Here is a 17,053-nt window from a genome sequence, read left to right on the forward strand (position 1 = left end):
TATATTGTGGAGCTACCACATGACAGAGCCTACTGGATCACTAAATGCGTCAAAGGTGTTAAAGTAAGACTATGCCTTTATTATATTATATATGTAAAGTGGAACTGTAGTGTAAAACTTAAGTTAAAAAATCACAATGTGGAAATGGAGACAATAAAGGACTCACACAACATTGTGGAGCGGCCATTATCAACTGGCATGCTATTCTGCTGTCTCCCATGGCGTAATATTGTCTTTATTACCACAATAACACTCCAAACTTTCATTTATTAAAGAGATTTTTTGATTTATTTTGTAAGTATATAGGTGTAAACAGAGGTACCAAGTACAACAGATACTACCCAATATGTATTGTTGAGGTAAGCATTGTCATACCAAAGACTATAAAAAAGGGGACACATCACCTCCCTGCTTGGCACTCAGCATTAAGGGTTGGAATTGGGGGTTAAATCACCAACAATTATTTACGGCTGCGGCCACCGATGCTGCCCACTGCCCCCCTCACCTCTCAGGGGGTGATCAAGGGTGATGAGTCAAATGCAGAGAATAATTTTGCTACACCTAGTGTGTGTGACAATCATTGGTACTTTAACTTTTTATCTATTTTTTGGCCATGGCACACCAGCTATCTGAGGACACTGTCAACTATTTATTATGCTTGTCTATGTTGGCACTGCAGGCAAAAACCTTCTCACTTTTTTTGTTGCGCAGCATTGGCAGCACGGTCCAGTTCAGCTGTGGCGAAGACTACGTTCTCCAAGGAAGCAAAAGCATCAGCTGCCAGAGGGTGGCAGACGTATTTGCAGCCTGGAGCGACCACAGGCCAGTCTGCAAAGGTAAGGACAGAAATATTGATTTTTGTTGTTGTTTTTATTTCTTGTTTAGCGGGTATTGACTGTATATGTTTTATAGTGCCGCAACCAAGTCGGTCCTTAAATACAAACCCAATTTCCATATGAGTTGGGAAATTGTGTTAGATGTAAATATAAATGGAATACAATGATTTGCAAATAATTTTCAACCCATATTCAGTTGAATGCAATACAAAGACAACATATTTGATGTTCAAACTAATAAACTTTTTTTTTTTGCAAATAATCATTAACTTTTGAATTTGATGCAAGCAAAACATGACAAAAAAGTTGGGAAAGGTGGCAATACATACTGATAAAGTTGAGGAATGCTCATCAAAAACACTTATTTGGAACATCCCACAAGTGTGCAGGCTAATTGGGAACAGGTGGATGCTGTGATTGGGTATAAAAACAGCTTCCCAAAAAATGCTCAGTCTTTCACAAGAAAGGATGGGGCGAGGTGCACCCCTTTTTACACAAATGTGTGAGCAAATTGTTAAACAGTCTAAGAACAACGTTTCTCAATTTGCAATTGCAGGAAATTTAGGGATTTCAACATCTACGGTCCATAATATCATCAAAAGGTTCATAGAATCTGGAGAAATCACTCCACGTAAGCGGCATGGCCGGAAACCAACATTGAATGACTGTGACTTTCGATCCCTCAGACGGCACTGTATTAAAAACCGACATCAATCTCTAAAGGATATCACCACATGGGCTCAGGAACACTTCAGAAAACCACTGTCACTAAATACAGTTCGTCGCTACATCTCTAAGAACAAGTTAAAGCTCTACTATGCAAAGCGAAAGCCATTTATCAACAACATCCAGAAACGCCAACGGATTCTTTAAGATGGACTGATGCAAAGTGGAAGAGTGTGCTGTGGTCTGACGAGTCCAAATTTCAAATTGTTTTTGGAAATATTTGACATTGTGTCATCCGGACCAAAGGGGAAGCAAACCATCCAGACTCTTATCGACGCAAAGTTCAAAAGCCAGCATCTGTGATGGTATGGGGGTGCATTAGTGCTCAAGGCATGTGTAACTTACATATCTGTGAAGGCATCATTAATGCTGAAAGGTACATACAGGTTTTGGAAAAACATATGCTGCCATCTAAGCGCCGTTTTTTTAATGGACACCCCTGCTTATTTCAGCAAGACAATGCCAAGCCACATTCAGCACGTGTTACAACAGCGTGGCTTCATAAAAAAGAGTGCGGGTACTTTCCTGGCCCGCCTGTAGTCCAGGCCTGTCTACCATCGAAAATGTGTGGCGCATTATGAAGCGTAAAATACGACAGCGGAGACCCCGGACTGTTCAACGTCTGAAGCGCTACATAAAACAAGAATGGGAAATAATTCCACTTTCAAAGCTTCAACAATTAGTTTCCTCAGTTCCCAAACGTTTATTGTGTGTTGTTAAAAGAAAAGGTGATGTAACACAGCGGTGAACATGTCCTTTCCCAACTACTTTGGCACATGTTGCAGCCATGAAATTCTTTGTTGATTATTATTTTCAACAAAAAAAATTAAGTTTATGAGTTTGAACATCAAATATCTTGTCTTTTTAGTGCATTCAATGGAATATGGGTTGAAAAGGATTTGCAAATCATTGTATTCCGTTTATATTTAAATCTAACATCCATCCATCCATCCATTTTCTACCGCTTATTCCCTTTCGTGGTCGCGGGGGGCGCTGGCGCCTATCTCAGCTACAATCAGGCGGAAGGCGGGGTACACCCTGGACAAGTCGCCACCTCATCGCAGGGCTTAAATCTAACACAATTTCCCAACTCATATGGAAACGGGGTTTGTACAGTAAAGCGCTCCTGATTGTATGGGCATGATTGGTGGACAAACTACAATATTGGGGAACTGTATCAGACAAATGTATGAGGTAATGGTCTATCAGTATACACCACAAAGTGACAAATCTGATGCTTCATAGCGTATTACTTATGTGCAAAGGCAGCAAGACAGGTGGCTGACAATATTGACTGATTGCCAACCATTAAAGGTGCTCTTTGCACCTCCTCACTGTAAGATTTTTCAAAACAAAAAAATATAGCAATACCACCAACATAAGCTTATGTTCACATTAGTGGTTTAAAAGAACATATTTGTTTGACGTTTGTCAATATTTTTTTAGAATGACAAAGTTTATGTAATAAAACATGTTAATCGGCCTGAAAACAATGATTGATGATGTTTACAGCAATCACTCACCTGGTCTCATCAACACGTACGAGCAGGGAGTATCTACACACATACAAAGGAAGTCCAAGAGAAGCAACAATGAATTTGCAGTCATGTTGTTGTTAAGACAGAATCATCATCGGCTGTCACTTGAAGGGAGTATGACGGTCCTCCTGGTCGGGGGGTATCCCTTTATGGAGGATGCCTGTGCGTGACTTTGTTTAACGTATGGAGACTGGTGCACAGACAGTCACCGCATGATCCTCGGCAGATCCGGGTCAGGGTCCAGTGGCATAGAGTCCAAGACGACTGGGGACCCTTTTCTGCTGCAGCCTTCCCCCGCCATCCCAGCCGTTGTGACGCTCCATAGGGTTAGCAATCATCCCCTGCCTGTTCCACCGTTGAGGTCTTGGGTTGTTATTTCCCCATAACTGGGCCTACACGGATGTGGGGGTGCCTTCTTCCCCCATCACAGCCGTTGCGGTGATTCTTACATCTACCGTCTTTCGCCTGCTCCGCCGTTGAGGTCTTCACCGTATCCCTGGATAAGGGGCTCGTCAGGTACTAGGCCTTTGCCAAGGGCCACCTGGGGTTAAAGTAGTAAAGGGGTTAACCTCTTAGTGCCCCAAGCCTCCACTGCCGGATGCACTTTAACGTCATGTCAGGACATATGACAAGAATTTATATTCAATGACAGCTAGCGCTAGCTATCCAAGTTTCTATTATTAGTTAACAACACCTAACGCTAATACGCCTGTATGTGTTACAAACACACGTAATTACGTCAATACGGATGTAAAAGGGCACCCTCCGGGCATCTGTGTCAGTCTTGCAAAAAGCCCCTTTAATGGAACTTTTGTGAGAAATAAAATGATCGATGTACAGGCCTTGGTAACCAATGTCGATGTATTCATCTGTAAATGCTAGGGATGTAAATCTCTTTGTGACGGATCATTCGATTCGCCTCGCAATACATAAATTACAATGCGATTCAAAAACAATGTATTTAAAAAAACAGAACAATCCGATGCGATTTAGTGTATAAACGATTCAATATGATTTGATACAGTGTATGAGTGATTAAATTCTATCTTAACATTTGTTGATGGAGACATTCTTTTTTACTCTACAAATTAATAAAAACAGTATTTCCTGTGCATATGCTCTTCCTCAAGTTACAAGATGAATAGTTAGGACTTTGGCACCAACTGCTCGGACTAGAACCGTCCAAGCTAAATCTATGAGCATTAATCCAGTTTAACATTTGTTGATGGACACATTCTTTTTTTACTCCACAAAAGAATAAAAACAGTATTTCCTGTACATATGCTCCTATTCATGTTAGAGGATGAATAGTTAGGACCTTGGCACCGAGCGCTCAGACTAGATCCGTCCAAGCTAAGTCTATGAGCATGAACTGATGAAAACTACTCGGATGAGTGTCCAAACATCTTCTAGGACAAATGTTTAGTTGAATAATAATCCGAGAACACTCACTGGCACATTCGTCTTCGAATGTAAAAAGAATTATATAAATGTGACATGCTTCCAGTATATCCCCAAATATGTTTTATAAAGTAAAAAGTTAAACACACGTCAAGTATATTTATTTTCCAAAAGTCGAGTCAAGTCAGTCACGGTTTGGACCCCGGGCCACCAGTTGAACAGTACTGCTCTGTATGCAGCAACTATTCGAGTTCCATAGAGATTCATCATTCTAGCTCATGTTGTATTGAGGATCTTTGATTAGCGTTTATACAGTAGGTCCTTAAAACAGCAGAGCTCTTAAGATTTATGACAATGTTTGCCAGTAGAAGTACTGTAACAAAAATGAAGGTATGGCAGAGCCCTGCATTGTCAATAGATACAAAATCAAAATAATGCTGAAGGAGGAAGTCTGGCCTCTTTGTTTCTTAGCTGAAAACCTGACTAAACTTGTAGAATAGTCCCGCTATAAATGTTTATATTTTTTTGAAACATTGTGATGAATGAACTCGAGTCATAGTCAACAGTTTGCTTCTTTCTTCAGTTTTTTTAGCCCAACGCTCACCCACGCTTTCCGTGCGTTTCCAACGTCTGGTTCCATCAAGTTAAGAACAGGTGGAGAAAAAGCAAGCAGCGTTAGATGTGAGAATCCAAAGAAACCACAGGCCTGTGGACTTTCTCCACAGACGTATCAGCGTGTCATCCTGGCCTTTTATCAATGGACTGTAAAAACCCTGTGTCCAACGTCTCTGCCAGTTCAGTTCCTTCAGGTGCCATTTTTCTGTAGCAACATAGACTCTACGTTACCAGATAAAAAAAAAAAAAAAAAAAAATGGCTTTACTTTCACACACCGGCTCCAGTTTTTGTCCCCCTCAACTCCAACTTGCATACCGATAGCGGAGCGAGACAAAGACGGAGAGTGTCCGTCACTTTAAATGCCAAAGTCGTTTGTCAACGTGTCTCTCTCTTCAGGAGGGCTTGGCGACCGCTTGGCTGGAGACACACTCTTAGAGATAGAATGCCAAATTTATGGAGGGCGTGCGTTGCTGTGGTGCAACAATAAAAGGAATTATTTTGTCAGTCAACTAATAATCAGCGAAACAATTTGAAATGCCAAAATGAAACTGTAGAGAAAGCAGTCAGTGGAAATGAGGAATTTAGAGTTAGACTTTAGGTAATATTTGTACCAATATTTGAACACTGAGATTTCAATTCTTCTAAAATCCAATGTTACCATGTGTCGATACCTTTGTTGATTGTGAAGTCACGTCCGGTTTCAGACGAAACACCTGCTCAAGTACCTGGTGGGCAGGCAATCAATCAAAAAAGCACTCCACAAAACTGTCTCTCGATAATGAAGTAAAGTGAAGTGAAGTGAATAATATTTATACAGCGCTTTTCTCTAGTGACTCAAAGTGCTTTACATAGTGAAACCCAATATCTAAGTTACATTTTTAAACCAGTGTGGGTGGGACTGGGAGCAGGTGGGTAAAGTGGCTTGCCCAAGGACACAACGGCAGTGACTAGGATGGCAGAAGCGGGGATTGAACCTGCAACCCTCAAGTTGCTGGCACGGCCACTCACCCAACCGAGCTATACTGTAATGTTGAACTTTTCCATGCCAACAAAGCAAGTAGTCTTATAGAAAGCGCTCAAACAAACAGTATGGTTCCACTTTTCCAAAGATGCTAATTCACATTGGCTGTCATGTACATGCTACTGATTAGTATTAACAACTGTAGATGCTTATTTCAACGCCTGCACATTCGGTAATGAAAAAACAACTAAGATGCACATTCAAGTTAAAGTGAAAGTTAAAGTACCAATCACACACAGGGTGTGGCGAAATTATTCTCTGCTTTTGACCATCACCCTTGATCACCCCCTGGTAGGTGAAGGGAGCAGTGAGCAGAAGCGGTGGCCGCGCCCGGGAATCATTTTTTGGTTATTTTACCCCCAATTCCAACCCTTGATGCTGAGTGTTAAGCAGGGAGGTAATGGGTCCCATTTTTATAGTCTTTGGTCAAATAGCAGGTATGTCATAAATATAATACTTATAGCACAAACACATTGTAGGTTTAAACGTAACACTAGACTGGCACATTCAGCCTTATGGCGAGACTACATCCTACCGAAGGCCACCAGTGTTAATTTTCAGTTTTAAATTTAATCTTAGTCATAGTCTTTTGTCGGAAATGTATTTTAGTTTTAGTCATATTTTAGTCATCTAAATTAAGTTGACAAAAATTACAGTAAATGTTGTTGACTAAAATAGAAAGTGTAGCGGATAACACATCTTTTAAGACGTATTAACACCAGTTGTATTACGGTTATTGCAGAACATCTCAAAAACTAAATTCACAACAAGACTTGATCTCCATGAATATTTTAAGTGCATTTTACTTTAAATTTACTGTGTTAATACTTGAGCTGAAAATTAAACATTGTTTTCTAATGTTGAATAATATATGACTAAAATAGTCATCTGAAGAAACTCTATATTTTGTATAACTACAATGAGTGCGCACACTTGACATCTTGGCCACTGTCCCGTCTAACTATACCAAGTACTCTAATGATCTAGGACGTATATAAATCTCACATACTCGTCTTCCTTTGTTTCTTGTCAAGTGGTGCATTTAATAGCTGAACAGTGTGTCGAGGACATCGATTAAGTGTGCTGTGCAAGTATGTTGCTTATTAGATTGATGGGCAACCTAACCCAGAGTGTACATCAAAAGTAGTTTATCAAAGTGAAACTATGGATCTCAGTTTTTTGATCATTTTAATTCTAAAGGGTAATACTAGTTGGAGTTTTGTCGTGGCCATCATTAATACCGTTTATCGTTACAACCCTGCAATACAGTCTTGTTTCCCAGTGAAAAAAATCCAAACACCGTATGTTAGTGGTTGTAGTTCTGATTGGATGCCCGCCGTGATGTACAACCCGCCCCTCCCCTGCATGCTATTGTGATTAGATAGAAACGTCCCACCTGTCTAAAGAAAAAATTGAATATGATTGGATTTCGTCTCTGTGAAATATTTTCATCTTTAGTTAATATGTCGATTACATTTTTAATTTTAATTTTCTTGAAGGAATCAATAAAGTACTATCTTTCCATCTAAATTGTGAATTAATTTTGTCATTGTTTTTATCAACGTGCATTTGTTGTGATTCATTATTGTTCTATTTTAGTCAGGGAAAAACGGGTTTGGTTTATTTATTAATTTATTATGGGTCTACTGAAAATGTGACCAAAATCTGCTGGTTCAAAATTATACATACAGGAATGTTAATGCTCAAGGAGTTTTGGTGTTTGCTCACATATATGAAAAATTGGAACAAATTTTGACCGGCGCCATCTTGTTTTCAAAGCCTTTTTCACATCACTTCAAACAACTCAGGGATGACGTCAGACTTATGACACAAAAGGAAGGGCAACTGACCTGAAAGGAGAAGAGTGTTACTTTTCAAACTAAAACATGAAATTCACAAGACAGAAAAAACCAAGACAAGACATCCCTAACCGCAGTGTGACAATTTTTAAATGAAGTTTAAAGGCCTACTGAAACCCACTACTACCCACCACGCTGTCTGATAGTTTATATATCAATGATGAAATATTAACATTGCAACACATGCCAATACGGCCTTTTTAGTTTATTAAATTACAATTTTAAATTTTCCGGGAGTTTCGTCTTGGAAACGTCGTTTAATGATGACGTGTACGCAAGACGTCACGGGTTTTTAGGAAGTATGAGCACTACGCACACACACAGCTAAAAGTCATCTGCTTTAACGGCATAATTACTCAGTATTTTGGAGATCTGTGTTGTTGTATCTTTTGCAATTTGTTAAATTAATATTGGAGAAGTCACAGTAGAAAGATGGAGTTGGGAAGCTTTAGCCTTTAGCCACACAAACACACGGTGATTCCTTGTTTAAAATTCCCGGAGGTGAAGCTTTCCTATGGATCAGAGTGCGGTCAAGCAAACATGAATCCCGACCACATGTCAACCAGCAGGTTTCGGTGAGAAAATTGTGGTTAAAAAGTCGCTTCTTACCGGAGAAAAGCTGAGGTTGTGCCGTCCATGGCTGCCGTCGACTCTCTTGAGACACTGCGCGTCAACACACCCGTGGAGACACACCTCCGACAATCAGGTAATATTAATCTCACTAAAATATAAGTATTTGGGAGACGGTGTGGCGAAGTTGGGAGAGTGGCCGTACCAGCAATCTGTGGGTTACTGGTTCAATCCCCAACTTCTACCATCCTAGTCACGTCCGTTGTGTCCTTGGGCAAGACACTTCACCCTTGCTCCTGGTGGGTTCTGGTGAGCGCCTTGCATGGCAGCTCCCGCCATCACTGTGTGAATGGGTGAATGTGGAAATACTGTCAAAGCGCTTTGGGCTCCTTAAAAAGGGGTAGAAAAGCGCTATACAAGTACAACCATTTAATTTAATTTAAAACACTTGCAACACAATAGAAAGATAACGGATTTCCCAGAATTATCCTAGTAAATGTGTTTAAAAACATCAGAATACGTCCCAATGCAATCGCGTTTTTTTTTAACTCGTTTTTTTTTTTTTGTTCTAGTCTGTCGCTATCAATATCCTCAAACACAAATCTTTCATCCTCGCTCAAATTAATGGGAAATTGTGGTTTTCTCGGTCCGAATAGCACTTTTTGTTGAAAAGCTCCCATTAAAATCAATGTGAATATGTGAGGAGCCCCCGCACTTGTGACGTCATCGTCTGCGACTTCCGGTAGAGGCAGGGCTTTTGTCTTAGCACCGACAGTTGCTATCGTGGATGTTCTCTACTAAATCCTTTCAGCAAAAATATGGCAATATCGCGAAATGATCAAGTATGACGTAGACTGGACCTGCTATCCCCGTTTAAATAAGAAAATCTCATTTCAGTAGGCCTTTAATATTATTATTATTATTACTACATTTATTTACACCCACAAAAGTACTGAAAGTTGGTACCGTTGAGTACCGGTATTGATTCCCAAATACCTCAAATGTGGATGGTACTCATCTTTACATGTGACACAGATATACCCAAAGTATTTTTATCATTGGACAAATGATCATACAATGTTTTGCTTGATGGCAGCCATGTTTTTAACCCATCTATCTTAAATCTCACATGTGTACCAAATTTGGTGGTGTTTCGGCTAAACATGCGAACGTTACGGGGGGTGTTCTGTGGAGCTGTTTAAGACATTTCAAGTCAACCAGACTTTAGAAGGTCAAACTTTTCAATAATAATGCTGCCCAGTGGGCTTCACGGTGGCATAGGGGTTAGTGCGTCTGCCTCACAATACGAAGTTCCTGCAGTCCTGGGTTCAAATCCAGGCTCGGGATCTTTCTGTGTGGAGTTTGCATGTTCTCCCCGTGAATGCATGGGTTCCCTCCGGGTACTCCGGCTCCCTCCCACCTCCAAAGACATGCACCTGCGGATAGGTTGATTGGCAACACTAAATTGGCCCTAGTGTGTGAATGTGTGTGTGAATGTTGTCTGTCTATCTGTGTTGGCCCTGCGATGAGGTGGCGGCTTGTCCAGGGTGTACCCTGCCTTCCGCCCGATTGTAGCTGAGATAGGCGCCAGCGCCCCCCGCGACCCCGAAAGGGAATAAGCGGTAAAAAATGGATGGATGGATGGAATGCTTGCTGCCCAGTGGTGTATTTACAATAGCACAGCCAACATAGTTGGGGTGCATGTTCTGATACATTTACACCCTTTTGTGTGCGGCAGTTTACGAGTAGCAAAGTTAGTTTACACCAGCCCTTCTCAAATAGTGGGGTGAAACCCCTGGGGTGTGCAGTGTGAACCAATGGGGACCCCAAGGAACATGCTTTGTCAGTATCATGTTTCAAACCCAGCTTCGAAAAGCTGTACCCTAAAAAAGGTGCTCATTGTAGCCTTTAACCTTGGCTTCCTCATTCCTCACAGAACAAGTCATCTAATTAATTTTTGTTTTGTAGATCAAGGTGTTTTAAATGTTGCCCTCCTAAGTTATTGTTGCTGATCAATTTGAATGTATTATTATTCATTGAGTGGGCTTCACGGTGGAAGAGGGGTTAGTGCGTCTGCCTCACAATACGAAGTTCCTGCAGTCCTGGGTTCAAATCCAGGCTCGGGAACTTTCTGTGTGGAGTTTGCATGTTCTCCCCGTGAATGCGTGGGTTCCCTCCGGGTACTCCGGCTTCCTTCCACTTCCAAAGACATGCACCTGGGGATAGGTTGATTGGCAACACTAAATTGGCCCTAGTGTGTGAATGTGAGTGTGAATGTTGTCTGTCTATCTGTGTTGGCCCTGCGATGAGGTGCGACTTGTCCAGGGTGTACCCCGCCTTCCGCCCGATTGTAGCTGAGATAGGCGCCAGCGCCCCCCGCGACCCCAAAAGGGAATAAGCGGTAGAAAATGGATGGATGGGAGTTTATTTAATCATACTTTTTAGTATCAAACGGTTCAAATAGGTCAAAACATTGTTATAAGTTATTTATTTATTTATTTTTTCCGGGCAAATTTATGCATTTTAAACATTTTTTGTTACGTAATACGAGGTGTGGTGAAATTAGCTTCTGCATTTGACCCATCCCCTTGTTCCACCCCCTGGGAGGTGAGGGGGGCAGTGAGCAGCTGCAGTGACCGTGCTCAATTCCAATCCTTGATGCTAGTCACGAAGCAGGGAGCTAATGAGTGCCATTTTTATAGTCTTTGGTACGACTCGGCAAGGGTTTGAACTCACGTTCTACCAATCTCAGGGCGGACACTATTACCATGAGGCCGCTGAAAACAATGTTGATAAAAAATATACTTTGTTGTAACTGATTCTACATTTCTTTTTTTCTTTAATGTTTATAAGGATACAACGTTATGCAGAGGTGCACTTATAACAATTTTATAGACAAATTATACTATGTTATAGTTGCGGGGCAGGTGTGACAATTTTTTTTCTTCTGGGGGCGGCATAACAGAAAATAACAGTGGTTTACACATATGGTAAATATTTACTTTGAATTATTGCACCAGTGGCAAACTTAATGTAAGCAGTATAAATCACACCACGAGTAAAACTTTACTCATCACGTGTCATGTCTTTGTTCTGTATATGTTCGGTTTAGTTTTTGACTCCATTAGTTCCTGTTTTTGCGCACGCTGTTTTGTTTTAATTTCCATGCCAACCAATTAGTTTTCACCTGTCATGTCACGCACCTGGTTCATTTGGACTCATGGACCTGTTAATCACCACAGCATTATTTAAGCCGGTAGTTGCCAGGCAGTAAGCCTGGCGACAACGCCCTCTATCACCTCCTACACACCCATGCTATCCATGCCGATGATCCCTGCTCTTTCTCGGCCACAGTAAGTGTTTTCGTTTCTGTTGTCCATAGTTCTGCCTTTGCGATAGTTTTGTTTTCTTAACCAAGTTTTTGAACCTGAGAGCGCATTTTATTTACACCCTTTGTTATGTTTGTACTTTTCGAGTTAATATTAAAAGATGTCAGTACCTTCATGCCATGTCCGGTCTAGTCCATTTGCACCACGGGAAAACAAACCTCACCAAAGTCCACGTCATGACGTAGTGTAAGTAAAATTTCAATTGGGATGTATTCAGCTACTTCGGTGACAAATAAAAAGAGCTGATGTGACATTTACATTCAGCCCAGTTCACCGCGATGCTACCTGCTCTCGCTGACAGAGTAATCCGCCTACAACTCCCTTCTTTCGTTCTTTTTTTTTGCAGATGGCAATATGTCGTGTTTGCACCAACTTAAGCCGTTCTGGGCTAGAAATTGCCAGAAGGAATTAGGTTCCTTTGCAGTACAATATGAGCATGGGTAGTTTAAAAGCTTCTTGATGATTTCCCATCGCGGTGTAATCTTGCCACTCCTTGATTGGACAAGCTTGGTTGCTAGGTGTATCAGCAATACCGTACTGGATATTAAATGTTTTCCACCCGGAGAGGGAAGGTTGTATTTTGTGACAAGCAGAGCACTCTCAATATTCCACACTATGCTCCTTAAACTAAGCCATTGCCACCAAAACATCCCATTTTAAGCTTTAGGGCTTTGTTTGCAATGTTTGCATTTGCCGAGGAAATGTTCTCGGCCTTTCCTCTTTTTCAAATACATTCTCAGACTTGTTGTCAAAAAAAGATATGTGGCGGTGCTATGCTATCCTTCCCGCAAACCCCATAATGCTCAAAGTAATGGGATTGTTGGACAAACAGGTGTTTTTCACTCCGGGATACCACATCGTGCAGAGATGTGATAAACACAGCGCAGGACGAAAACAATGTTGTACAAAATAGAGTCCATGTTTTAATGTTACATGCAGTTCATCAGGCTTTCAAGTGTGTTGCTACTCCCATGGTGTACATTGCAGGCAAGGTCATATGTGTTGTTGCTTAGCAACGACGACGAAGCAACAATTAACGCATTGTCTCATGTCGCAAAGTTGCTCACTGAGGTGTTATTTCCATGCCATCCATCCATCCATTTCTACCGCTTATTCCCTTAGTGGTCGCGGGGGGCGTGTTAAACATGAAATAGTACAATCTAGTGTTGTCTCAATACCAATATTTTTGTACCGGTACCAATACAAAACAATTTTTATACTTTTTGGTACTTTTGTAAATAAAGGGGACCACCATGCATTATTAGCTTTATTTAAAAAAAAAAATCTGAGGGTTCATTAAAACACATGTTTCTTAGTTCAAGTTTGTCCTTAAATAAAATAGGGAACATACAAGACAACTTGTCTTGTAGTAGTAAGCAAAAAAAGGCTCCTAATTTAGCTGCTGACATATACAGGAACATATTGTGTCATTCCCCATTCTAACATTTTGTCAACATTATTAAGGAAAAGTGGTAGAAAATACATTTTTCATCTACTTGTGGCGGAGCGGTACTTTACAGAGGCAATATAGTACCGAATATGTTTCATTAGTATTGCGGTACTATACTAATACTGGTATACCGCACAACACTAGTACAATTTTTGCTATTGTTTTGTTTGTTCTCAGCTCCTGTTTCAATGCAATAGTGAGCAAATCATTAGACGGCAAACTCGTTAAGGCCGAAGAGTGAATTGGTACAGTATCGGTTCACATTTGAACCGATATACAGTAGTACCAATTCAGGAACCTGGGGATCTTCGGCAGTGGTTCTCAAATGGGGGTACGCGTACCCCTGGGTGTACTTGAAAGTTTGCCAAGGGGTACGTGAGATTTTTTTTAAATATTTTAAAAATACCAGCAATTCGAAAATCCTTTATAAATATATTTATTGAATAATACTTCAACAAAATATGACTGTAAGTTCATAAACTGTGAAACAAATATTCAGTGTTGACAGCTAGATTTTTTGTGGACATGTTCCATAAATAATGATGTTAACGATTTCTTTTTTTGTGAAGAAATGTTTAGAATTAAGTTCATGAATCCAGATGGATCTCTATTACAATCCCCAAAGAGGGCACTTTAACTTTATATAAATATAATTCACTTCACTTCACTTCACTTTAAGTTGATGATAACTTCTATGTGTAGAAATCTTTATTTATAATTGAATCACTTGTTTATTTTTCAACAAGTTTTTCGTTATTTTTATATCTTTTTTTCCAAATAGTTCAAGAAAAACCACTACAAATAATAAATATTTTGCACTGTTATACAATTTAATAAATCAGAAACTGATGACATAGTCCTGTATTTTACTTTTTTGCCTCTTTTTTTCAACCAAAAATACTTTGCTCTGACTAAGGAGTACTTGAAATAAAAAAATATTCACAGGGGGTACATCACTGAAAAAGGTTTGAGAACCACTGATCTAGGGTACCAATTTTCTGTACTTTTGTGTATGTATTTATTTGACAACACTGAGCTGTGCCTGCCAGATGATATCTTGTTGTCTTACACATCTGTGTCTCATTTGCAAATACTGTACTGTACTGTATCATACTTCGACTTAGACAAACTTCACTGATCCACAAGGGAAATGATTCCACACAGTAGCTCAGTTTCAAAGGATGGAAAGGGTAAGGATGAAAAGGATAATGCAGGTATAAAGTAAACAAAAAATGTACCATAGTAGCATTATAAACTACAACATAAATGTAATATTTACATATTATATATACAGTATATAATATATACAGGTATATGATATTACATTATATGTTTATATAATATATACAATAAATAACAAATCCCAATTACCATTTACAATATTACAGTATATGTAAAAGCTGCAGCAAAAAAAAAACTTTAAAACTTAAAGTTTGCATGAGGTTGCAATTTGAAGACATTAGATGGCAGTATTGTTTAGACTACAGTGTTACCTTAGCCAGAAAGTGTGTGACATTGAGCCTCCACGCGTCCGACAGTGTTTATACTGTAAGTATTGTACTTATAATGCACCAGCCGTTTGATTGTAACGTGCATCCAAGTCAAAGTTTTAGTTTTTTAACAACATTTGGAGGTGATGAAATTGCCATGTAAAATCGCTAATGTTAATCAGTAGCTTGTCTTTGGGAAATCTAATGTACATTAGAATCCAGCTAGCGCCTTTTGAACAATAGAGCCTTACTGGAATTTTGAGGGCCTTCTTCTTGCTTTGTTTTGGCATGAAAAAATTATTACATTACCTAGAAGCGGTCCAAGTGAGGACACTCTGAGTGTCTAAACCAGGTGTGGGCATTACGTCGATCGCGAGCTACCGGTCGATCGCGGAGGGTGTGTCAGTCGATCACAAGCCAGGCATTAAAAAAATAGACATACAAATGAGCAATCATCAATCTTCACCAAGACTTCACTTTCGTCAGATGTTTGGCATTCTTGACACCCGAGGATCTTGTGAGATGACGCTGGCTGCTGCGAGCTCATTATTAAGAAAAAAATCACTAACACGACGGACGGAGAGAAACACTTTTTATTTTATCAGACTCTTGGGCTTTACCTGTGTCAAAACTCTAAAGACCGACTGCACAGTTCCTGTCTTCACAATAAAAGACCTGCTTCATCCTGCCTGTGCTAACAAAATAATAGTCTCAGAAAGCTAGCGTGCACAAGCTAGCAAGCTACGGCGTTTGATGCCAATGTATTTCTGCCACGCCCTCAGCGTCTTCTCCCTCTCCTCGCTCGCCCACACACTCACTGACGTCCCTCACCTGCTGTCAACACATTAAAGGGCCTCAAACACATATGCTGTTTGAAAACAATTTTGCAAGTTGGACAAATGAGATGCCAAATCCAACCACTTTCATGTGGCATTGGACAGAAAGTAGGACTTTTTTTCTCCTCCATTTGAAAATGCGCACGTTATCAGCACCACTGTCTGATTCCAATCACTGCAAGTCATCAGAATCAAATACACCAACTTATATTCTTGTCTTCATGAAAGAAAGGAATCTATATGTGTTAAACATGCTTGTATTATCATTAAACACCATTAACGGTGTGGCGCAGTGGGAGAGTGGCCGTGCGCAACCCGAGGGTCCCTGGTTCAAATCCCACCTAGTACCAACCTCGTCACGTCCGTTGTGTCCTGAGCAAGACACTTCACCCTTGCTCCTGATGGGTGCTGGTTGGCGCTTTGCATGGCAGCTCCCTCCATCAGTGTGTGAATGTGTGTGTGAATGGGTAAATGTGGAAGTAGTGTCAAAGCGCTTTGAGTACCTTGAAGGTAGAAAAGCGCTATACAAGTACAACCCATTCATTTATTTATTTATAACTTGTTAACAAAAATGTCTCTTTCATAAATAAATAAATATAAATTCAAAAATATGAATGAGGTAGATCTCCTCGACTTGGTCAATTGAAAAAAAGCGCGCCTGCAGAAAAAGTGTGAGCACCCCTGGTGTAAACCAATGTCGAGGCTGAAACCAGACGTGAAGTCAAATGCAACAAATATCGCCATTGGATTTTACTTGAATCAGTACATGGTAGTACCAACGGCCTTCGGTCAGTATTTAAATTGGTACGAAACCGCACCAAACAGTGTTTTTGCTGGTTGCTACCAAAAATTGCACTTCATATTACTTCAAAATGCAATTAAAGTCCCTGTTAGCAACTTGCACAAACACAAAAATGATTAAACCAAAAAATAAAACCCCACCGCTGTTATATTACAATTAGTTTTTTTGTTATATTTTTGAGTATCTATATTTTTCAACCAATTCACGAGTGTCTGGGGACGGCGTGAGGAAGTTGGGAGAGCGGCCGTGCCAGCAATATGAGGGTTACTGGTTCAATTCCCACCTTCTACCATTTTAGTCACATCCGTTGTGTCCTTGCGCAAGACACTTCACCCTTGCTCCTGATGGGTGCTGGTTAGCGCCTTGCTTGGCAGCTCCCACCATTAGTGTGTGAATGTGTGTGTGAATGGTTGAATGCGGAAATAGTCTCAAAAGCACTTTGAGTATCTTGAAGGTAGAAAAGCGCTATATAAGTATAACCCATCTACCATGCATGCATTAAATAACACACTATAAATA

The 17,053-nt window shown here is 40.3% G+C and overlaps 1 protein-coding gene across 1 annotated transcript in view; it reads left to right on the forward strand.

The window, feature by feature from the left end:
- The window catches only part of csmd3b (CUB and Sushi multiple domains 3b), an 815,905-nt gene that overhangs the window by 527,826 nt on the left and 271,026 nt on the right, over positions 1–17,053 (forward strand). The window contains exon 9 of the mRNA XM_061908578.1: positions 712–836. Coding sequence (XP_061764562.1) covers positions 712–836 — 125 coding nt within the window. The remainder of the gene's footprint in view (positions 1–711; positions 837–17,053) is intronic.

The sequence above is a fragment of the Nerophis ophidion genome, linkage group LG08, assembly GCF_033978795.1.
Source record: "Nerophis ophidion isolate RoL-2023_Sa linkage group LG08, RoL_Noph_v1.0, whole genome shotgun sequence".
Taxonomy (NCBI): Eukaryota; Metazoa; Chordata; class Actinopteri; order Syngnathiformes; family Syngnathidae; genus Nerophis; species Nerophis ophidion.